Source organism: Stegostoma tigrinum, chromosome 13, assembly GCF_030684315.1.
Source record: "Stegostoma tigrinum isolate sSteTig4 chromosome 13, sSteTig4.hap1, whole genome shotgun sequence".
In the NCBI taxonomy this organism is placed as follows: domain Eukaryota; kingdom Metazoa; phylum Chordata; class Chondrichthyes; order Orectolobiformes; family Stegostomatidae; genus Stegostoma; species Stegostoma tigrinum.
This window is the reverse complement of record NC_081366.1, coordinates 55,039,028-55,062,796: the sequence shown is the minus strand read 5'-3', so window position 1 is coordinate 55,062,796 and position 23,769 is coordinate 55,039,028. Positions and strand designations below refer to the sequence as shown.

General features: G+C 37.6%; 1 protein-coding gene across 1 annotated transcript; it reads right to left on the bottom strand.

Moving 5' to 3' along the window:
• Positions 1-929: 929 nt before the first annotated feature.
• bnip1b (BCL2 interacting protein 1b) lies at positions 930-23,010 on the bottom strand. The gene is made up of 6 exons (XM_048543745.2): positions 22,884-23,010; positions 19,862-19,954; positions 17,536-17,627; positions 9,855-9,959; positions 8,259-8,377; positions 930-5,040 (listed from the first exon to the last, which is right to left on the bottom strand). Exons 1-6 carry the CDS (start codon positions 22,965-22,967, stop codon positions 4,844-4,846), a joined length of 690 nt encoding a protein of 229 aa, XP_048399702.1. The 5' UTR covers positions 22,968-23,010; the 3' UTR covers positions 930-4,843.
• Positions 23,011-23,769: the final 759 nt, after the last annotated feature.

The window sequence follows — 23,769 nt, the reverse complement described above, 5'->3', positions numbered from 1 at the left end:
TATGGCATTTTTCATGACCTCATGATGTCCCAAAATATATTTTAAAATTGCTTTTGCTTTGTAGTGACGGTTTCTCCACAGGCAAACTCAGAAGTTAATTTATACACCGCAAGGTCTTGCAACTGGAACAGACAAATGACTGGTTAACAAAGTGTGGAGCTGGATGAACACAGCAGGACAAGCAGCATCTCAGGAGCACAAAAGCTGACGTTTCCGGCCTAGACCCTTCATCAGAGAGGTTAATGACTGGTTAATCTGTTTTTGATATAATTGGTTGAGATGAAAGTTGGCCAAGGTTCTTCCTCCATTGGCCACTTTTGTTCGGTACTCTTGAAAGAATAAAAATGTGAATGTAACTAGGTATAGGGCAGGGTGAGTAGGACTAATTGAATAGCTATTTCAAATAGTTGGTACAAATATAGTGGGCCAATTTCCTTTTTTTTCTGCGCTGTAGAATATCTCTCAGGCTAAGAATGGGGACTGTAGAAAATTAGATTTACATTTGGACAGTAGATGGCGCTCTTGATGCTGGAATCAGGCCAATGGTTAGAGCACATCAAAACAAAACTTGCTGCTCTGGAAGTGATCAATGTCAGTTTTGGGAGTGCAAGCACTGTTATCCTACATCTTGGTAAGCACATACACTCACCAGAACACTTTCATTACAAATATTTCTTCAAAGCTTTAATCTTGTCTGTGGTATAATTGCAGCAATTTTGCATATCTGAGGATATTTAAAGTTGCATAAATAGCATAAATTTCATATGGTCATTTAAACAAGCTTGGAAGAAATATAACAGCTTTATTGCAGATGACCAATGGGAAAGCAGAAAGAAAAATTATATATCTCAAAGTGTTATATTTTAAATATGACCTTACTTTGAAACACTTCATTAATCTTAACTATGCAATGCTGTTGAAAACTACCGCAGATAATGTTATATATTTGCCTTCTTCCGTGATTGTTGGGGCTCAGAAAAGGATTTCTGATAAGACTAATGCTGGCTATCATCAAAGAAACACAGGGGCACATGCCATCTTATCACCAATGATGTCATTTTCGTCAGGTATATCTCAGTTTAATGGAAAACAAACCTCACACAAAAATATTTTCCTTGGCTTTTCAGCAACTACATTTGTTATGCTCAATTCTGCCAAGTCTCACGACAGCTTTATTTAAAAGATCAACATTCCCTTCTGCTACAGCATTAGAGTGCAGTATCCTTCAAATTAGCAGTATCAAAAAGCTATTCCAAAAGCTGATGTCTTTCTAGGAATAAGTTCATTTTCAAATATTTGACATTTTAAGTTGCTGTACACATTAATATGAAATGTTTTAAATCACGTTAAATCTGAATCTAATTCCAGATGTCACATTTCCTGGGAGAGATATATTCTTTAAGTATAGAAACAGAAATTTATCATTCTGACAAATTTCATGATGTGGAGGTGCTGGTGATGGATTAGTGTGGGCCAGGTCAGAAGTCACACTGCGCCAGGTTATAGTCCAACAGGTTTATTTGAAACCACAAAATTTTGGAACTTCACCTGACTTGAAGGAGCAATGCTCCAAAAGTTTGCCGTTTCAAATAAATCTGTTGGATTATAACCTGGCATCATGTGACTTCTAACCAAATAATTGTCAATTAAAGTGCATATTTCTATCCTGCCTGTAACAGGTTGGCAAGGTTAGGAGTTCTTTGTACAATTTACAGGCCTAATAAAACGTACAGAGGATATTTCGAAAACTCTTGTATGAGTTTCATTTGGACAATAGTTAAGCAGTGAATGAACTGAATCAAACAAAATACAACCAACAAATTCAAAGGGATATTAACAGGCAGGAATTTCACATGGCTCTACATTTTTTTTGTAAAATTCATTTTAACCAATTGACTAGCACAGAAGAATCAAGAAATTTCAAGCTTAAATAAGTCCATTACAAATCAAGCTTTTGTAATTATTTACACAAGTTAAAAAGGCATGCAAGAAGCTGACCCTGCCCAAAAAACTGACCAGTATTCTACAGTGAATAATCACCATTCTGAATTTCCACTAATGGATAACTTATGGGTCTTTGAAGAGGCTACTAAAGTTGCTTCAGCAGATAGACTCTAACTTTAAATCATTTTAACATAATGACTGCTATATACCAATGTAAAAATTCCATAAAATCAGATGATTTAAAGCAGAAGTATGCCATTCAATGTGATCATGCCTGACCAGATAACACTCACCTTCACCTTCCTGTTTTCCCTATAACTCACCCTTGAATATGCTTAAGGCTCTTAACAGTCCACTGGAGTAAAGAATTCTACAAATGCACAATCCTCTAAAAGAACTCATCCTCACGTTAAATGACTACTTCTCTTCGATCTTCATTCCGGAAAAGGAGAACAGTGGTACAGATTTCAGGAAAGGGGACTATGACGAACTTGCACAGTTTGTAATGGGGAGATATTGGACTAATGTAGCCTCATCAACTAATTGCAAGGGCTCTGACAACAATTTTTAATTCCTTTCTGGCCATGGTGGAATTGCCAGAGAACTGGAGGATGGCTAATGTGGTTCCACTTTTCAAGAAGGGTGGTAGAGATGAACCAGGAAATTAGTGTGTCTCATGTCAGTGGTAGGGAAACTTCTGGACAAAATTATGAAGGAGCGAATTAATACCCACTTGGAAAGGCATGGAAAAACTGGGGGTAGTCTGCATGGTTTTGTTAAAGGAAGGTCACGCTGATCAAATTTGTTCGAATTTTTTTAACATGTGGGGATGAGGGAAGTTCAGTTTATGTCGTTTACATGGCTTTTGGCAAAGTCCCACATTTGAGACTGAGAAGGTTACAGCACATGGAACTGAGGAACACTTGTCAAGATGGTTCAAAACTGGCTTAGTAATAGGACACAAAGAGTAGTAGTTGAAGCCTGGAGATCGTGTCAAGTGGTGTACAACAATACTGGGGCCCTTATTGTTGTTATATACATAAATGACATAGATGAAAATGTTGGGAGAATATTGAGCAATTTGCAGACAACACCAAGATTGGTAGAGTGGTTACGAGTGAAGAACATGATTGTCAGTTATAGGAAAATATAAATGGGTTGGTCAGAGGCAGACCAGTGGCAAATGGTATTTATCCCCGATAATTGTGAGGTGATGCACTTTGGAAGAAGAAACAAGATGAGCGAGTATTTAATAAATGGCAGGATAGCAGGTAGCTTAGAGAAACAGAGAAATCTTGGGGTAATTATTCATAGATCCCTGAAGTTGGCAGACAAGTGAATAGGATATTTAAGAAAGCATATAGGACACTTGCTTTCAACAATCATGACATAGCAAATAAGAGCAAGGAGGTAATGAGAGTTGTGCAGGGCATTGGTTAGGCAGCAACTGGAGTACTGTATGCAATTTTACAAACCTCACTAAAGGAAGAATGTGATAGCACTAGAGGGGCTACATAGGAGGCTCACCAGGATGTTGCCAGGAATTGTGCAATTGAGCTATAAGAAGAGACAAGATAGGCTTAGACTGTTTTGTTTCAAGACTGACAGGGGACATGATTGGGGTATATAATCTTATGAGAGGTATGAACTGAATGAGAAGAGAGCAGCTATTTCCCCTTGGTTGAGGGGTCAATCACAAGTGAACATAGTTTTAAGGTAAGGGGCAGGAGATTGATGGGATTTGTGGAAAAAAGCTTTTGCACTCTATACATGATAGGAGTCTGGAATACATTAGCTGGGAAGGCAGTAGAGGCCAGAAATCTCTCAACTTTTAAAAAATTTGGATGGGCTTTTCAAATATCGTAACATTCAAGGATGTGGGGCAAGTGCAGGAAATTGATCTTCCAGCTTCTAGGTATTTTGTTGATCCTTTCAAAGACACACAAGTTTAAATAAGGAACAAGAATTCAAATAAGACATAAATATGGTATAAAACGAATATAAGCTATTACCTGCGTTACACATGCAGACAAACCCTGAATTAGATCCATTAAAAGGTGCTTTATCAGACAAGAGAAAGACATTTTTCCTTAAGTTTTACTTTGACAATTTGAATATAAATGTTTTAGTCATAATTTTTAGTTTACAGTCCAGTCAAAATCCTCAAATATTCAAGTTAAATAGATTAATCATGTTATCCACATATATTTAAACAGTGCATGTTTTATACATGCAAATGCACCCACATACAGATTTTCCCACAACTCTAACACAGGCCAAAATAACTACATTAAATATGAACAGAGGTTACAAAATAGATTTATATAGCATTAGCATAGGGACTTCTGCAACATCTTTTGGTCCCATTCAGTCAAAAAAGATTATTTGTTTATGAATAACAAAATGCTGGAAACTGTCTGGACTACATTCATAGTATAAAAGGCATGAAACAGTTACAGTATGGGTAATCCTTTTCAATACTTAAATGTTAAGTAGATTCCTTAGAATTCAACAAATTCAGCTGGGTCAACAAAGTACAATATGGTACATATTATTAACAAAAACGTTGTATCACTCAAATTTTAGCTCCTTTAAGGTTGCCACAGATATGAACTCTCGGACAAATGCTCCTGCCAATTTAGTGACGGCATAGAGCTAAAGGGAAAAACACAAAATATCTCAAGTTGCAAATAATTATGCTTTGGTTTCTAGAGCCAATTATTATCCCAATTAAGTTCTAATTAATAAACTTAAAACAAGAAATTACTTAAGGTTTTCTCAATGGGTTTGCATTTTAATTCATAAATAAATTTAATACAATTGGTTTTGTTATGCCCCGGATTATTTAAAGGTGTTCCCAATTTCAATTCCTACTTGACACATGCCTCTTATTCTAACTCTATAAGAAAGGAAACAGGCGCTTCTTTAAAATATATACGACTGTTGCCAAAAACAGTGCCAAAGCTAGGAAAATAAGCAGCTTGTCAGTCAACTCTCGACGATTATACTTTGTAATCAACTTGCGCCCCAGCTGAATGGTGCCAGTCATATTTTTAAATTCTTCATTTGTCTCCTGAACAGTCCTTGATGATGTTGCTTAAGTAAAAGAAGAAAAAAAAAGATTTACACTAAACAACACAATGTAAGCCAAAGAGCTACATCCAGTATTAAAACTTCATTCTTTTTAATAACGTCAAAAACTGAAGCAAGTACAGGCCAAAGCAAGTCAAGTAAGCTGCATATTGTGACCAATAAAGTGATAGTGACTTGATTAAATTCCACAATATATTTTCAATAATTAACCAAGGCACATTCACTTAGGAATGGAGGATAACCACAAAAACAATGACAAAAATATACATATATATTGTCATAACACTCTCAGGGCATCCAAAATTTTTCAACATTCAATAAATTATTCTTGAAGTGTAGACAAATGCCCAAGCTAAAGTGAGTGCAGGATGCTATAATTAATAGGTTCATTGATGTAATTCAAAACGGGACAGTATCAAACAGTCTGAACATATTTTCTAATACATTTATTCCATGACGTCATTTCTCATAAAACCTATGAAGTAGTAGAATAGTGGTCAATATTCTAAAATTGATACAGGCATTAACAACACCTGCATTCCAATAATGATTGCAATGTTTAGCACTGGTATTAAATTTGATTTTGAAATCATTAAAATCTTCAAAATATGTTAGTTATATTAACAATATTGCAAACAGTAGTCTTTAATGAATTTCAATAATACATTCCATACCAATTGTTTATATTGATAATCCAACACTTGGAATTGATTAGTCCCAATTATAATAAAGCTTCATTTGACTGCTACAGCGGGAAATGGAAAATTAGTTTTGCAGTGAAAACTATTGTCATTAACTACAGAATCTTTAGTTCTATCGATTCAACTAATTTGTTTGCCAAAATACTTATTGATCGGGGATGAGTTAATTAAGTGATGTTAATGATTAAATGTAACATTTCAGATCTTTACACTCAATAATATCAAAAAGCCATTGCCGTCCATGTGATTTCTACTTGTGGGCATTTTTTGTGCAAACTAGCTGCCATATTTGCTTTTGTCATAACACTCCACTTCAAAATGAATTCACTGGCTGTGAAACATTCACTGAATGTGAAAGATGCAGTGTAAAACCAAGATTTTGTTTTCAATATTGCCCATGTATCAGCACAGAGCATTTTTGAAAGTGAATTTTGCATCATCTACAAAACTACCTTTCACTATCTGTATCTAAGTCAACACTGAGAGATTGATGAAAGGCATATATTATCACATTTGGAAGTTAGATTTTAAAATACAGGCAAAGGGTTTGGTCAATTCTATGAAGACTTTTTTTTAGAAAGGTCAAGGTCAATTCTAATACGGTGACCTAAATACATTGTTGCTAAGAAAGCACATGATGACAAGTAATACTATAACAGTTCTCTCAAGTAATGGACAAGACGTTCACAACTAGTGAGTTTATATCAAGCACAGTAAACAGAACAAAGTCATTAGTTTTGTTTTTACTTTGGAACAGAAGAATAACTTCTTTGATCCAGATCGGAAAAAATAAGAGCAATAATCAGTTCAGTGGTCCAGTCATCACGACCAGTATTTCATAATCTGTGGTGTTTCTAAGCCAGGAAAGCTTGTACAGACGTCATGTTATTAGAACTGACAGAGTTTAGGGCATGAGATCTGTGAAAGGTTAATGCCTCAGAAACTAAATATAAAATAGTTTCTGCAGCCCACAGAAAAGAAACTGGAAGATATCAATTAAATAGAAACTTAATATTTAAAATAAGAGGATAATTTCTCTGAACTTCAGTCGCTGTAATGGTTGCGGTCAGAAACAGGTTTGATTTGACTTTGATTTGCTATTTGTGCATTTCTTCAACATCTATATGCTTGATTTTTTTTCCTATAATATAGAACATAAGTTTTAAAAAATGGAGGCTTTAATGAAATAAATTCATGTAAATTCACCATAAAAGAGTTGCCACTTTGGATAAAATAAGTCTAATAATTTTAAGTGATAAACATATTTACTTACCTTGCCTCATATGAGCAAAGTATATATGCATTGATATCCTTAATAGACCGTCATGCAAATTCTATGCATCCTGAAGAAATTGTGTAATTTTAACCCTGCACGTACTGGTATTAGCAAGAACCTGATTTATAAATATTTAATCTCTTTATACTGGGTAAGAGTGTAGTGGCATTTTGGTACAAGAAACAAGGGTAGCGTTTAAACAATTAATGAAAGGGCTTTGGGTAGTGTTGTAGAACAGAGGGACCTAGGGGTGCAGGTACATAATTCTTTAAAGTTTGCATCACATATAGACAGGGTGATTAAAAAGACATCTGGCATGCTTGCCTTCATTGTTCAGTCCTTTGAGTACAATGTTAAGGTTGTACAGAATATTGGAAAGGCCTCATCTGGAATACTGTGCCCAGTTCTGGTTGCCCAGTTATAGGAAGGACATTATCACGCTGGACTGGGTTCAGTAGAAATTTACCAGGATGTTGCCGAGTATGGAAGGTTTGAGTTATAAACAAAGGATAGTTAGGTTGGCCAGAGATAGTAGGAACTACAGCTGCTGGAGAATCTGAGATAGCAAGGTGTACAGCTGGCAGGCCAAGCAGCAGAGGAGCAGGAAGGCTAACATTTTAGGCCTAGACCCTTCTCCAGAAATTTCTAAACAAGGGTCTAGGCCCGAAACATCAGCCTTCCTGCTCCTCTGATGCTGCCAGGCCTGCTGTGCTCACCCAGCTCTACACCTTGCTGGGCTAGATAAATTGGAACTGTTTTCACGGAGTGAAGGAGGTCGAGAGGTGACCTGCCAGAAGTTTATAAAATAATGAGAGGTACAGATAGGGAAAAGACAACTATCATTAACTCTAAGATGGGAAATTTCAAGGCTAGGGAGCACGATTTTAAGGTGAAAGGACAGAGATTTTAGAAAGACCTAAGAAACAAATGTTTTACACCGAGGGTGGTTCGCATGTGGAATGAACTTCCTGAGGAAGTTGTTGATGCAGGTACAATACAACAATTAAAAGATATTGCAATGGATACATAAATAGGAAAGGTTTGGAGGGATATGGAACAGCAGCAGGCAGGTGGGAATAGTTTAGTTTGGGATTATGTTCAGCATGGGCTGGTCGGACTGAAGGGTTTGTTTCCATGCTGTTTGACTCTTTCCATTATAATCCATCAGAAGTATTCCTTCATTTCTTCCATATAATAATTTAACATGGAGACTATCAGATATCCAGACACTATTTCAGCCTTACCTAGTGTCTGCACTGACTCTTCACTCTGCTGCACTTGTTGTGACATCATCCTACTGATACTCATCAAACTCTCCGTAATGCTGCTTGCAGTCTGTACCAAGCCTTCCTTCGTCATCTTTCTGAAACCCAAAATAACTTAGTCCATTTCAGCAGCAGTGATTTTTCTGCTGTCTTTCTTCATTACTGGTTTTCATTTCAATGAAAAATGCAAAAGTATCCTCAACAGAAGTATCTTGGTTACGCTTTTTAATTGAATATATAAATTTTCATAGAACAGAAAGCAACACTCAGAAGATGCCTCTGCTTGTTTCTGAGAGCATTCAAAAGGTGCAAAATGTATCAAAATTCTTTCCAAAAAAAAACACTGGCAATTTTTACTTTGATTTTATTCAAAATGTAAAAATAATTTTCCTTCAGCTATCACTTTTCAACACTTTAAATTTCAGGCCTGATGACAACTGGGGTTCTGCTTCAAGTATTTTCCAACATTTAGTGGTACTGATTACTATTAATATGTAATGTCAGAATGTCTGTCTTTTCTTTAAAGTTGACAAGTTGATGATTTTAAAAAAAGACAAACATGTTCATACTTAAAAAGACTTAAAATCAGTAAAGAAGAAATTGCTGCTTCATTTCAGCTACTTATGAACATTAATGTGCAAAAGCAAAGTTGTGATATTATTGAATTACAATGGAAGGGGGAGAAAGAAAAATGAGTGCACAAAGTCACAGTTACTTTAAGTAAATTAAAACTAAACTTAAACTGAAACTTGTAAAACACATTGGGTCCTGCACTGTCAGAACTACAGTAGCACCATCTTTAAAACTGCATTATTTACAATTTTAGATTCTGGATTCTTCTGCTTCTTCTCTAAAATACTTTAAAAACCAAAGTGGGAACCACACAATATTCAAAATATGTGTACATCAATAGTCTGTGCTTATGATTCACGGAATAGGAGTTATATCACGGAACAGGAATGCCATGGGGATTAGAGCAGTATGGTCACCCAAGCCATGTGCTGCAGATGTGGTCTCCTGGAAAACTCCTCAAAGACTTTAAGGAAATAATTGAGATTTTGGGTGGTTAGCTGTGGTGTATCCAAACATCTTGTATCTGAACTCACAGAAGCTCTATAATGTGAGAGCTGGCCATTTGGCCCATCAAGTCCACACTGATCCGACACAGACAATCCCACCCAGACACGGCCATGTACACGATCCCTGTAACCCGTATTTCCTACGGCCAATCCACCTGGCCTGCACATCCCTGGAAACTGTGGGCAATTTACATGGCCAATCCACCTAACCTGCACATCTTTGGATATGGGAGGAAGCTGGAGCACCCACAGGAAACCCACGCAGACACAGGGAGAACGTCCACAGAGACAGTCACCTGAGGGTAAAATTTAACCTAGGCTCCTGGTGCTGTGAGGCAGCGGTGCTAACCACTGAGCCACCATGCCAGATAAAGATCGCATGATACTGATTGATAATTCCTTACACAAACAAAAGCAAAGAACTCTGAAGGTAATTCATGTAGAATATTGTAAGACAAAATAATAGCACGGATTTTAAAAAAAATACACAACTTACCGTTGCCGAATTGAAGAATCACCACTATGCAGCAATTCATCTTTTTCATAATTGTCCATAGCAAGCTTGCAGGCTAGGTTTGCTTTTCGCCAAGCTGTTTGGTTGCTTTAAAGAAACACAGATCATCAGTATGTTGTGAGGCAATGCATCTTCTTCCCAAAGTAATATCTCTGGCTGATTTGGGATATGTCAAGCAAAATGGTCACCAGTTACAAACAGAGTGCACTATATACCAGGTGTTAATGTTGGGAATTTGATCAGAGTGAGAATTAAATGCAGAAAGGGAAGAAGGTTCAGTTTTTTATTTCACTGCCCAATGTTTGAGAAAATTTGACAGAGTAAGTATTTTAAATCTTTTGTCCAGTGTTTTAGTGCAAATCAATGTGTAGGGGGAGAAAAAAATCTTACAAGTAAAAGTGCAGATACTGGCATAAGAAATGGCAGAGCTGTCGACTGTCTGAGCTGCTGCATACGGAGCTTTGTGGACAATGGTTCAGGGGCAGGGATCCAGTGTTAGGATCCTTGCAGGGATAAACAGAATAGGGAAGAGCAAACAAGACATCCTCAGAAAATGCTGGAAAAGCTCAGCAGATGTGGCAGCATCTGTGAAGAAAAATCAGAATTAGCTGTTCAGGTGCAGTGACCGAAGGGTCAGAACAGACCAAAAACGTTAACTCCGACTTCTCTTCACGAATGCTGCCAGACTTGCTGAGCTTTTTCAGCAATTTCTGTTTTTGTTTCTGTTTCTGTTTTACAGCATCCACAGTTGTTTCGGCTTTTAAACAAGACATCCTGTTTGGGGAGAATCAAGAGCTCAGAGGCAAACTAACAACTAGATCTAAAAGATTACAATTACTGGATTATAATAAAGTCAGGTACAAATTTGTACATGGGTAATAATTAGGAAGGTCAACACAAGTTTGAGAGAGAGATGTGGGAATGACAAGTTTCATTTCATCAAACACTGGCAACAACACTGGGACAGAAAGAAACTCTATAAATGAAACGGACTTCAATGAAATAATTAAGTAGTGTAAACTAATTACAGGAAGCAAAAAATAAGAAATGTCCAACAGCAACATGGAGCTAAAGGATAGACCAGGGTGTAGTAGAAAGAACAGATCTAACAAACTGCAATTTCTAAATTCAACTTGGATTGTAAATCATTAGTCATTACTGAGGTATGGCTCAGATGATCGGCAGTGATAACTAAATATGACAGGTTGTAAGATAACAAAGTGTGGGGCTGGATGAACACAGCAGGCCAAGCAACATCTTAGGATCATCCAGCCCCACACTTTGTTATCTCGGATTCTCCAGCATCTGCAGTTCCCATTACCTCTGATAACTGGTTGTAAAGTCTATTAAGGTTTTCCAAGAAAGATGAACTACAGAAACAATTGGCATAAGATTAATGAGTGAACAGAGTTTAGAGTTTGGACATGATATTTTTGTTTGCTAGTGTTTTAAAAAACATTTCATCAGATTGGATTAAGATGTCGACAGTGCTGAAAGATGTAGAAATAGACTGCAAACACAGACTACTCATAAGATATTTGTACATGGAACAAACAGTAAAAGTGACAGCAGCTAATACTGAGTCAAAACTATGTGAAATGTGAAGAGGGGTCTGACAACGTTGTTCATTGCCAATCCTCTTAAATGATTATGCAGAAGCCACGATCGAACAGGGCTCTGGAGACACAATCTGGTGTTAAGATGGGGTGAGTTCGAAGATAATTATAACAACAATTATGGAAAGGTGTGGACCAACTCACTAAGTAGCTTTGAAATGTGGAATATGGAACAAGATACAAAGCATCTGCTGAAGAGCTGAGGCGAATGAATGAACAAAGAAAATTGCTGAACATAATTAGGAAAAGGCAGAGAAACTGGTAGGGCACATTTTAGAAGGAAATATTAGTAAGAGATGTAATGAAGGGTACACTTTAAGGAAAGAGAGGACCAGGAATGAAGGGAATAGCAATGTTTGATGCCTTGAAAACTGAAGGAAGTTATTGGCAAACTAATAGATAGCATAGGACGGAGAGCATGGAACATAGTGATTAGCACTGCTGCTTTACGGTGCCAGGGACCCAAGTTCAAGTCCACCCTTGGGTGACTGTGTGGAGTTTGCACATTCTCCTCACGTCTGTGCTTCCTCTGGGTGCTCTGATTTCCTCCCACAGTCCAAAGGTGTGCAGACTAGGTGGATTGGCCATGTTTAATTGCCCATACCGTCCAGAGTTGTGCAGGTTAGGTGCATTAGCTCTAGGAAATGGATGGGTCGGGGTCGGTTAGAGGGTCATTGTGGGCTCGATGGGCTGACTGGCTTGCTTTCACACTGTAGGAATTCTATGTTTATGAACCAAAGGTTTTCGGGCAGAATAAATATGGTGCTAATAATCTTCAGTAAAGACAGGAAAAAGTGTAAAGTGAGAGAAGTGCCTTAGCAGTAAGTGAACATTACATGGGTTAAGTGGGGCAGAGAAAGGATTTAGGTGGTATTTATGTAAAGGACCATGAGAACAGCTTTAAATTTGAGATTTTCTTTAATTAAATAATGGCATTAAGGAACATGAGGACAAAGGAGGCCATTTGCCGTCGGGTTACAAGTCAGCTACGATCTCATTGAATGGTAAATCAGGATCAAAAGTCTAAATTGTCTACATCTTTTCCCTAAGTGCGTAAGTCTGCTTTTCCAAATAGATAATGATGATATGAAAAATGTTCTAGTAAAAAGTAATCAAAGTTGTCAATATCTGATGAACATATTTTCATTATTAATTGTTAACAGAATGTTGGCATCACTGGTTAGAATACCATTTATTGCCCCGTATTAATGGTCCTAACACAGTTGGTAACCCATTTAGGGTTACCTTCTTTCTAACCTTTTACACGTCAGCACTTTTTTCCTCTGCTCCAGTTCGGGGAGGTTCTCTCTCTCTCTCTCTCTCATTCATCTTAGGTGAAGGTGGTTTCTTTTGTCTCTTTCCCTTAATTCAGGATTCCATTCTTGTTTTGGTCACTTCAAACTGCAGTTCTTTCTCTCCTCGCCTTTAATTCATGCACAAAGTTTTCTTCCTGCTTGTCCCCTGTTTTACATTAGTACTTGCTCCAATTTCATTTTGATAAATTATACAAACAGCAAGGTTTGAGAATTCCCCTCTCCTTGGCATTATCAACTGTTACTACTCCAGATAACCAAACATCATTACCCACAACAGGAAGGAATTCTTGCACACATTTAACAACATTCAGTCACAACTGAGATGCATTTGGAGTACAAACTGTCAGAGCACAGAGAGGTAAGTAGTCTGATCTGGTCTGGTGTCTAGAAAACTGGAATCAGGCACTGAGTAGAACAGAAAAGAGTGTAAGGCAGTAGTGCTGTACACCGCTGGGCTAGATGTCAAATTTCATGATCTAGATCTAACTCTCAAGCCATAATTTGGACATCCTTGATGTGGGCTTTTAAAACCCAGTGCAATCTTTACCTATTAGCTGCTAATGATTGACTGACTTTGTATGTTCCAAAACGTATTAGATTTCATCCCCTTTCTTGGTATACATGTGATTTTTGTGGACTTGTAACTGACACTAATGAACTGAATAATTTTATTTTGCCTAGTCTCAAATCTTTAATGTAATATAAAACATTTTAATGGATTATTAAGATTTTGCAACACATATCTTGAGGAAAATGTAGTTAGTTATTTAAACGATAGAAACATTTTGATCATGAGCATGTCTGCTGGGCAGCCTTTCATTAAAAAAACACTCATTACTGGTGCCACCAAGCATCACTGAGATTGATATTATACAACAGCCACAAATCAAAACTATCAGTTATCTGTGTTTTAATTGGGTTAATTCAATTTGTTAAAGAACATGAACTTACATTCCAAAGTTAGGTTTTGATTGCTGCAAGCAAGAACATTTTATTAAACTACTTTGCACAAAAACAGACACACCTAAAGCAATTTGGAACCTACATTTTGTCACAATTTCCAGAGATTGATGTCTTTTAAAAGTGGATCAAGCTTCTAGTTTCCAGCTAAAAGAATGATGTAACAAGATTTCAAGTTTTAAAACGTTTACTTTAACAAGTGATTATTGACTAAATGCTATTTTATTTTTATAGGCAACTTATTTCTAGCAAAATATCCCACAGTTGCTTCCAGCTTTAAATGGATTCCCACATTCCCAGTTTTCCCAAGTAGGAATTTCAAGTGATTATCTCCAGCTTTCATAGATTATTTAAATCGACTATCAGCAATAAGGCATATTCTAATCATTCTTTTCTTTCATTATGCCAGAATCTTCCGGAATTCTTAGCAAGTTGCAGGATGAACCTCTTTGATTAGAAACCATCACCCTCCTGCTGTAATTTTCTAAGCCAGGCAGTTTTTCACTTCCCTGATCACGAGAAAAACTGTTGTCTGGGATTCATTCATCTGTAAGGAAGCTTTGTAACCTCATCCCAAAAACAGCTCCTGTTGCCCTGTTTCCCCATAGTAATGTGAAACATGTTAGTCTTGTATCCAAGTATAAATGCTAGTTAATTATCCTCAAGAGCCTAAATATCTTTCATCTCGGAAGTAAATGGTCAATTCATAGTACAACTATTTACATCCAAGTGCCTCAACATTTTTCTGGGACTCTGGGAGGCTCAAACCCTACTCATTGTAAACATAAAAGGCAGCTACTATTGCCTTCAATACCTCCCATTTTAACAACCAAAATAATCTCAGCTTTCCACTAGTTTCCTACAATCAAACTACCCAGACCTATTAATTGGCAGACCTTAAAACAGGTCACATGAGCCCCTTTATTGAGAGATTGATGGATTTATTGTCACATTACTGAAAACAGTGAAAAGTTTTGTTTACGAGCAGTACAGGCAGATCACAGCAAGCAAAGGATGTCCTTACTTGACACTAGAACCCATTCAACAGTCTGATAACAACCAGAAAAAAAAGCTGATCCTGAACCTGCTCGTGCATATGCTCAGGCTACTGTATTTTCTGCCTGACAGAGAGGTTGTAGGAAGTCATTACAAGGATCTTTGGTGAGCATAGAAAGCATTGAATGGGTCTTTGATGATGTTGGCCACCTTTCCACAGAAACGAGCCATGTCCATGGATGGAAGGTTGGCTTCCATGATGGTCTGGGCTACGTATACCACCTTCCGTAGTTTCTTATCATCCTAGGCAGAAGCAGTTGTCATACCAGACCATTACGCTCCCAGAGAGTATGCTTTCAATGATGCATCTACAGATGTTGGTGAGGGATGTTATGGACATGCCTAATTTTGTAAGCCATCTGAGGAAGAAGTGGTGTTGACATTGAGACACAGATTGTTTTTATTGCACCATGTCACCAAGCCCTCTACCTCCCTTCTGTATTTTGCCTCGTCATTGTTAGATATCCTCCCACTATGGTGGTGTTGTCAGCGAACTTGTAGATGGTGTTTGTTCAGAATGTGGCAACGCAGTCATGTACAGGAAGTACAATAGGGGGCTGAGGACATACCCGTGGGGGTAGGCAAGGCGGTGGGGAACCTCCAGTATTGAGTGTTATTGTGGAGGAGGTGCAGTTACCTGTCCTCACTAATTGAGGCCCATGGGTCAGAAACCTGAGGATCCAATTGCGGAGAGCAGAGCTGAGACCAAGATCATGCAGTTTTAAGATCAGTTCAGAAGGGGTAATAGTGTTGAAGATGGAGCTGTAGTCAATGAGCAGGAGTCTGCCATAGGTGTCTTTGTTGTCCAGTTATTCTACGGATACGGCATTCTGTATGTATCTGTTATGTCTGTAGGCAAACTGTAGAGAATCAAGGCAGTTTGGGAGACTGAGGTAGCTGTGGACCATGACCAACCTCTCAAAGCACTTCAGGATTATTGAAGTCAGAGCTATTAGGCAGTAGTCATTAAGGCACCTTGCAAATGTTTCACTGGGTACAGGGATAATAGTGGTGTTCTTGAAGCAGATGGGGCATTCAGCTTATAGGAGGAAGAGGCTGAAGATGTCAGTGAATACCTCTGCCAGTTGGTGCGCACGGGATCTGAATGCTCAGCCAGGGATACAGTCCAGACCTGTCACTTTTCTTGGGTTGACTCCCAGGAAGGCTGATCTGGCTTCTGAAGTGCCAGAGGGAATAAATGTGTCTGGGGCTGTCGAGGCCGGTGTCACCATGCTGGTAGAATTCTGCTCAAACTGAGCATAGAAAGCATTGAATGTATCAGGGAGGGATGGGTCTTTGTCTGCCATCTTACACTGTTTCATTTTGTATCCTGTGATGTCATTTAGGCTTGACCATTGACAGCAGGAGTCTGTTTGGTAGGTTTGGGCCTCTAACTTGGTCCGGTACTGCTTCTTGGCTTCTCAGATGACTTTGCAGAGATTGTATCTGGAGTTTCTGTATAGATCTGGGTCACCCAAATTGAATGCTGCACATCCAGTCTTCAGTAGGGAATGGATTTGCTGGTTAGTCCAAGGTTTACTGTTGGGAAACACTTGATTTCTTTGGTGCACAGACCTCCATGCATTTGCTAATGAAGTCTGTGATGGTGGTGGCATACTCATCTAGGTTTTCCACTGAACACTTGAACACAGTTTAGTCCACTGAGTGCATGCAGTCCTGGAGTGCTGCCTCAGGCCAGCACTATACTTCTTTTCATGAGGGATTTTCTCATGTCAGCTTCTGCTTATAAGCTGGGCAGATCATGTACTCTTAATTTTTTAAAAAATCCCAAAACATCATACTTTTATAAAGCTCAGACTGTAACAATGTTTCTCCCAAGAAGCAATATTTTTAAAAGGAATTGCATTGAGGGACTTTCTGAAATCTGGGAATGGCAGATATTAATAATAACAGAAGAATTATTTTCTTAAATGTGCAGTAATAAAAAAAATCCATCGTTCGTGCTTTATATTAACTATATGTTCACAGATAGATCATGGTCTATCATAAGATACCTCACACAGTGGAGTGGGACTGGGGGAGTACTGAGTGCAGATGAGAGGTATTGGCTACTTAAGAATTTTTCCGAACACGTATCACTGGTTTCTCCTTTCTTTGTGCTACCCGCTTAAAAGTTATACTCCAGCCATAACTTGGGTGTACTTGTATCTAAAGAAAAGTAGGCCAGTGTAGAGTTATGCAATACAATACACAAAAGAACGGCATTATGGGAGGAAGAACAACAACAGCAATTCAGGAACACACATCTAGCTTTATATGTCACATCTGTTTCAGGCTTGTCAAAGCGCCCACCTTTATTTGCTGATTCTTAGAAGCAATTTATGTCAAAATTTAAATACCCTAACATCAAAATAGTATTCATTTTGGAACCAATCAAGCATTCTTTCATCATTTTAAAGGGCGTACTACTTCATAAAAAGAGTTATTTAATATGGAACATTTTGTGAATTGCATTGTAATAGATTTTTAAAATTTATGTTTAAAAGTATATGCATGAACTTGTCAGGGATCGATTATACTAAATTATACCTGCTTCTGGACTTGTTTGCTTTATAGTTTCTCTATAATAGTTTCAAATGTTACTTGAGGTGGATTGTCATTCGGATTGAAAAGGTTTTTGTGGATTTAAATTGTTGTTAATTTTGAAACTAAAATTATTCCAAGGTTTTCAGACTTGCCAAAAATATCATTTACCTTAACATTTGCTTGCGATGATTCTCTACTTCAGCCAGCAGAGTTTGTTTATGAGATTCTTTGTCTTGTTCCTTTGCCATCTGTTCTAAGTCCTTCAAAAGTTTGAAGAAGTTATGTTAGCATTCATATATGAGATCCCACTTAAAAGCACGAGTCATCAGAAGCCAGAATATCCAACTCTATATTGCTAAAATGCAATAATTTCCTCTATAACTCTTTCCTCTACTATCCATTTTACCGAAACTAAATGGGGAAGTCTGATACCAAACCCAATGCCTTGATAAGAGATTAACTGAACCTCTGTCATAAGTTATTAGCATTTTTGAATGGTCACATTTTATTCGGAGAAATACTGAAAGCACTTCTTTTTAAAAGATGATGCAGTCTCAATACAGCAAGCAATCTACTTTCCCTGTCACTATCTCAGATATTCAGAGCCTTTTCTGTCTATTTGAAATGTCCTTCAAGGAATTGCTTGCTGATATTTATAATATTAAACAATAAAGATTTATAAAGTCATATCTTTTCATTGTGTTGTCATAAAGATTTTTCTCAGTGAAAATACACCATTGAACTCTACTCCTAGCACTTTGTGAAAACAGAGATTTTAGGAGAATTCCAGAAGCCTGTTCCTCCTATTTTTGAGATTTGTCCCTAGTCAACAAGGCTTAAAAAGTAATGGTCCTTGAACCACGAGGCAATGAAGAATCAATGTAAAATGAGTATCGTAAGGTTTCCTTCATTTAGCAAAAGGGTTTCAGAGAATCTTCACTGAAGGAAGAAAATAGGATGGACAGAGTCTACATCAGAATAGCCTGCATGTGGTAAATGGAAGGAATAAGCTTCATGGCTCTCAAATTTTTTGTTACTCTTTCCATTAATTTTCAAAACCTACTAGGTTACCATCAAGGATGAGGAATTATCTCCATACAAAACTGGTGCTTGTATTACTGCATTAGAATAGCAATGTTAGAGAGACTGAAAGAAAATGAGATATTCTCGTAAAAAGAATGCAAGAAATAAGCAGCGTCCTCTTAATCAAGAGGTTTTCTTAGCAGTTTAAGAGCAGATCAAACATACCCACACAACAACTGCACCCCTACTCACCAGCCTCATTTTCCTGTATTGACTGTAAAATAACAGTTTGTGCTTCAAACCAAATGGTGCCTTACCTAGTACTAATTTTTTCATCCTGAGAGAGATTGAAGTATCAATCCATTTCAAAGACAATGTTACTGGCACACTCCTGGGTTCTCCAACTACACAAATACATACAGAAAATTGGGTGCCAATTTCCATAAAAGGGAGGCACACAGGACACTGAAGAAAGCAAATGACACTGCTGAACCCAAATAGATATTTATAGTGTACTCAAACATTATCTCTTTCCACATTTGAAAACGTCATCAATTTGTCTGCCTTCAATTCTGAAACTCAACTATTCAAGCTCATGCTCTTTACGGACTTTGGCTAAGTATCCAAGGTGGTTACCAAGCTAAAAGTACATTCTGGATTCAAATTGCTGCTGATCTGACAGGCATCAGGAATAGAATCACGTTTAAGTTACATGTTCCTGACGGTTGAACTGTCTGCCAGTATTTCCTAAAGAAGCTCATTTAGGGACGGCCACATGGATGAGATCCTAGGAAGTTGCAGACAATAATTTCAAAGAGACTGAAAGCTATTCACAGGTAGAAATCTAAGGAAGCAAGTAGAAATCTGAGGAAAAAAATTAGAAAACGAATGGACCACCAAGCCAAGAATTTTGCGGTTATCATTTATAGCTGTTAGGATTGATGCAGGAATAGACTATTGGTGATATATATCAGAAAGGCTAATTGTCATCTACATATATAGCTACAAAGATTCCAAAATGGCAGAGGTGCAGGATCTTACCTAAAAGTTCAATACCAATACATCTCTGCTTTGAACTAAAAGTAGCCAACAAATGTTGAGCAATGGTGGTGAGCATAGTTGTCCAGTTTTATTTTCGGTTTTAAAAAGGTGATATATTCATAGTTCTTAAATAAAAACAGGAATAGTTGGCAAAACACAGCAGGTTTGTCAGTACCTGAGGCAAGAAAGCAGAGTTACTGTTAAGTCCAGTGACTCTTCAGATTCTGACAAAAACTCACCAGATTCAAAATGTTAACTCTGATTTCACCCCACAGACACTGCCTGACCTGCTGAGTTTAGCCAGCAATTTCTGTTTTTGTTTCAGGTCTCCACATCTGCAGTTCTTTGTTTTATATTATTAACATCTCTTATTGAACATTATTTTTTAAGTAAAACTATCCATTCAAAAGCCATTCAAGTCCTCACTCACCTGTATTCGAAGTCGGAGTTGCTGAAACATTACTTTCACTTTAGCATTTAATTCTGTGAGTATGCTCAAGGGTCCAGTACTGTCTCTGATATCCTGAAGGGAAATGAACAGGCATTCACTGTTCAGATCTTCCAACTGTTTTACTAATTTTAACACTGCTCAAATGTATGAGGGATTCTTTACCACTGATAGATCAAAATCAAGTCATAATGGTTCTACAATCTAAAGAGAAGTAATTATGTTGAAAGTATATGGAAAATAAATCAAAACTGATATAAAATACTCGAAATTCAAAGCAGTTTGGTCAGCATCTGTTCAGAACGATGGTTAACTCTTCAGATGTGATAACGGAAACCTATAAATTAACAAATGCAATATGATTAATCTGCTCTATCATTCAACATTACTAAAGCTTTAAGAGTGAAGTTACAATTTAACAAGGGAATGAAGAACTTTCAACTACCTGTAGTCAATTTAGCAATAAAGCTTGAATTATGCTAATACTAAAAATAACTTTAGCCAAATCAATTTGGATGTAAAATCTGAATGCCAAGAAACATTAGTTGGTTTAAAGCCAACTCAAAAATATAAGATGATTCACTACTCCTTTTTAAAACTATTTCGACTTCCATTTAAGTGTGGCACATTAACTTATGTAACGCAAATGGGCAGGACAGAGTTGGCATGCTGTCATGAGTAGACCACTGGGAGTTTCAAGCTGCATTTTACGGCCATTTTTCACCATTGCTTTTATCATTTAGGACACAATAGCATGAGAACATGTATGGGATATTCGTAACCATCAGCATGTTCAGTTAGATTACAGCTAATATCTCAACGTCAACTCCTTACCTACTGCTGATTCTGTTTACCCAACGGGGAAAAAAAAGTACACCCAAGTCTTGAGATTTTCATTTGGCAAAGCAGTCGCACCCATTTGGGGTAAGGAACTGCACATTTATACTACCTTCTTAATGAAAATGATTCCTGACTTCATCTTTGCATGGTCTAACTTTAATTTTAAAAACCATTGCCTTTATGTTTCACAATTCCCCAACACAGTAATTAGTTTCTAATCTATCAAGTTATTTCACTATTTTACACATGACAACCCACCAGTCTTCAAACCTCATGGGATCATGTCTTGTTTATGAAATCTATCTTTACAACTTAACCCTTTAAGCTCTGCTACAATTCAGTAGAATTTACAACATAGCACATTTTTCTGAGTAAGCATATCCTTACTGAGGTATAATACAGGAACCCATTACTGGTTGCAGTACCTCAGTTGGGATTCGTCCAATACTCCATACATTGAAACATCAGTTTATCATTTTTGTACTCCAGGGCCCCTTGACATTGAGGTGCACATTCCATTAACTGATTTGTATACATGCACACCAAAACCTTTTGTTTCTCCACAGCGAATGGCAATAGACAGATTAATATGTAAATTCCAAATTTCTTTCAAGTCATTGCCCCTAGATAACTCAGTATCTCCCTCAGTATACCAGAGGTGACATCTCAGGTCAGAAATTTTTAGGTGTGAAGCCTTGTTTAGAATCTGACTGTGTATCAACTTGGAGATTGACTCCTTCCTAACTGATTAAAGACTTAACAGCCATCTTAGGTTTGATCAATGCATTCGCATCAGTTCCAAGATCTTTGATCCATCGCTTCTAAATGTTGATTTCCATCAGTAGCAAGAAAGCCCTCAAGTCAGTCAGAGGGATGACAGATGTAGATCTGTATTTCTATCTGCATCTATAATCAAACTTGCATATTTTTCTCATGAAATTGCATAGTTTAAGTAACCTGCTTCTATCCAACAAAGAGTGAGCTTCTCAGTTTCACCAGTAAAATGCAAATGCTGTTCATTTTTGATGAAACAGAGAAAATGCACATTGCATTCAGAAATTCCTACACATCTTGTTACAGAAAAACTTCCTAATAAATCTAAAAAGTGAACACATTAGAAACATAAAATCACCTCTTGTAAAGATCAGCTGCTGTATGAACTGACACATACAAATAATCACTTGGAAATATTAAACATAACTTAGGGTATTTCCATTACTTATGGATGCAGCAAGTTATTCTTTATTATTCCTTCAGCTCGAATAGCCTGAAGCACCATTAAGGGTAGCATCTATTTTTTTCTCCAATCATAGCAGGACTTTCACCTTGAGCAGTTTACTCAAGAGCCTAATACGTGCTGATCACACACTGCATTATGTTAAATTTTCATTTAATCATATGTTTAAACAATGTTGACATGGGCCTATAAAACCAGAACAACATGGAAGTTCTGGGAAGAAATCATGGTTTAAAATCATCTGTACAAAAATTCAGAACATAAAGGTGCCATGACAAAGTATATGTTACTCTGGCTCTGATTAACATAATTTCATTATCATCACCAAAACCCAGTTATTCTATCCAGAGTGATTCAGAAGCTGGAATCCAAAATTACCCTCAATTTAAGTGGATGAAATGTGCATATGTCTGCACAATCAAGGGTGTGTGGTGCAGTGGTCAACTGGTGGAATTTAATACAATTGATAAAATTGAAAGCTGACGTCAGCGTTGCAGTGAAATTATCAACTGTTGTAAAAGCTCATCTGGTTCACCATACCCGGCCTGGTCTGTACGTGACTCCGGGCTCAGCAATACGAAGGCGTCTTAAACGCCCTCTGTACCGGCCCTATCAGCTACCCAGTTCAACAGCGAATAAGGATGAGCAACAAACGCTGGTTTTGACTGCGACACCGATATCGCATGAAAAAAAAACCAAAAGCACATACTTATTGTTCACAATTACTAAACCTTTAATGAGGTAGCTGCAAAAAAAATCACAGATCTATATAATTTACAGGTTGAATCCATACTCTGGGTCCCACGGATAAATACACTGTCGGTACACGCACACAGTTCTGTTTCTGTGCAACTTCAGTACAGACCATTCTAAATTAGGTGTTATTCTTCGGTACTAAGACAACGCGTGAATCATTCGCAACTTTACCTGGACCAGCGCTTTTATTTCCAGATCATATTTGATGATTTCTTGCGCGCAGATTCGGACAAGAACATCCGGAGCAACCGCCATCTTTCCCCAGTGGCTACGGAGGCCCAGAGCCACGTGGGCGAAACGCACTTCTTCCAAAACAGATCCGCAGCCGAAAGGCAACGTTTCCCTGCTGCTACAATGACTGAAATGCTTTGAGAATATAAAACCGTTTTTTTTAAATGGGGTGCACTCATCCTAGTACTTAGCAGGTAGAGGTTAACATCTCCTCGATATGCAATAGACTTGGAGCTTACAGATGAAGTTCCGTAGACCTTTGGAAGACCAGTCAAAATATCTTGTGAGTTTTCATGGAAGTGTTTTAAGAGTAAGAGCTGGCTGGATTGTGTGTGGGTCATGTGAGTCGGAGACCCGAACAAATACAGCTTAATAAATAAATCTGATTTTACTCCATCTGGCCGACACCCAAGATTGCCTCCTACTGTTCTAAACTTATTTGTTTTGGATAAAAACCCTGTGATGAATGAACTTGCAAGTGTTAAAAGAAAGCCAGTTGTGTCTTGGAATGGTGCACTGTTGTTAAAAGTTCTACACAATTGTCAGACTAGCATCAGAATGTCCTTTGGACCAAGTGAATCAAATTTGGACTTTCGTTACTATGACATTTTCACATGATCATTTCTGGTACCTTATGGTATTTGCCACCTCCATCAGTGTGTAATACTGGATAAGGATGCCTTGAGATAGTGCTTTGGCCAACTCTCCTCTGTCCTTGAGATAATGGGAACTGCAGATGCTGGAGAATCCAAGATAACAAAATGTGAGGCTGGATGAACACAGCAGGCCAAGCAGCATCTCAGGAGCACAAAAGCTGACGTTTCAG

Excerpts from the sequence above, each read along its gene's own strand:
- bnip1b (XM_048543745.2), bottom strand. The coding sequence starts at position 22,967 with ATGGCGGTTGCTCCGGATGTTCTTGTCCGAATCTGCGCGCAAGAAATC. Across the intron at positions 17,628-19,861 it reads AACTCCGACTTCGAATACAG|GACTTAGAACAGATGGCAAA; the intron begins GTGAGTGAGGAC and ends AAACTTTTGAAG. Across the intron at positions 5,041-8,258 it reads AGAGTCAGTGCAGACACTAG|CAACATCATCAAGGACTGTT; the intron begins GTAAGGCTGAAA and ends CTTTTACTTAAG.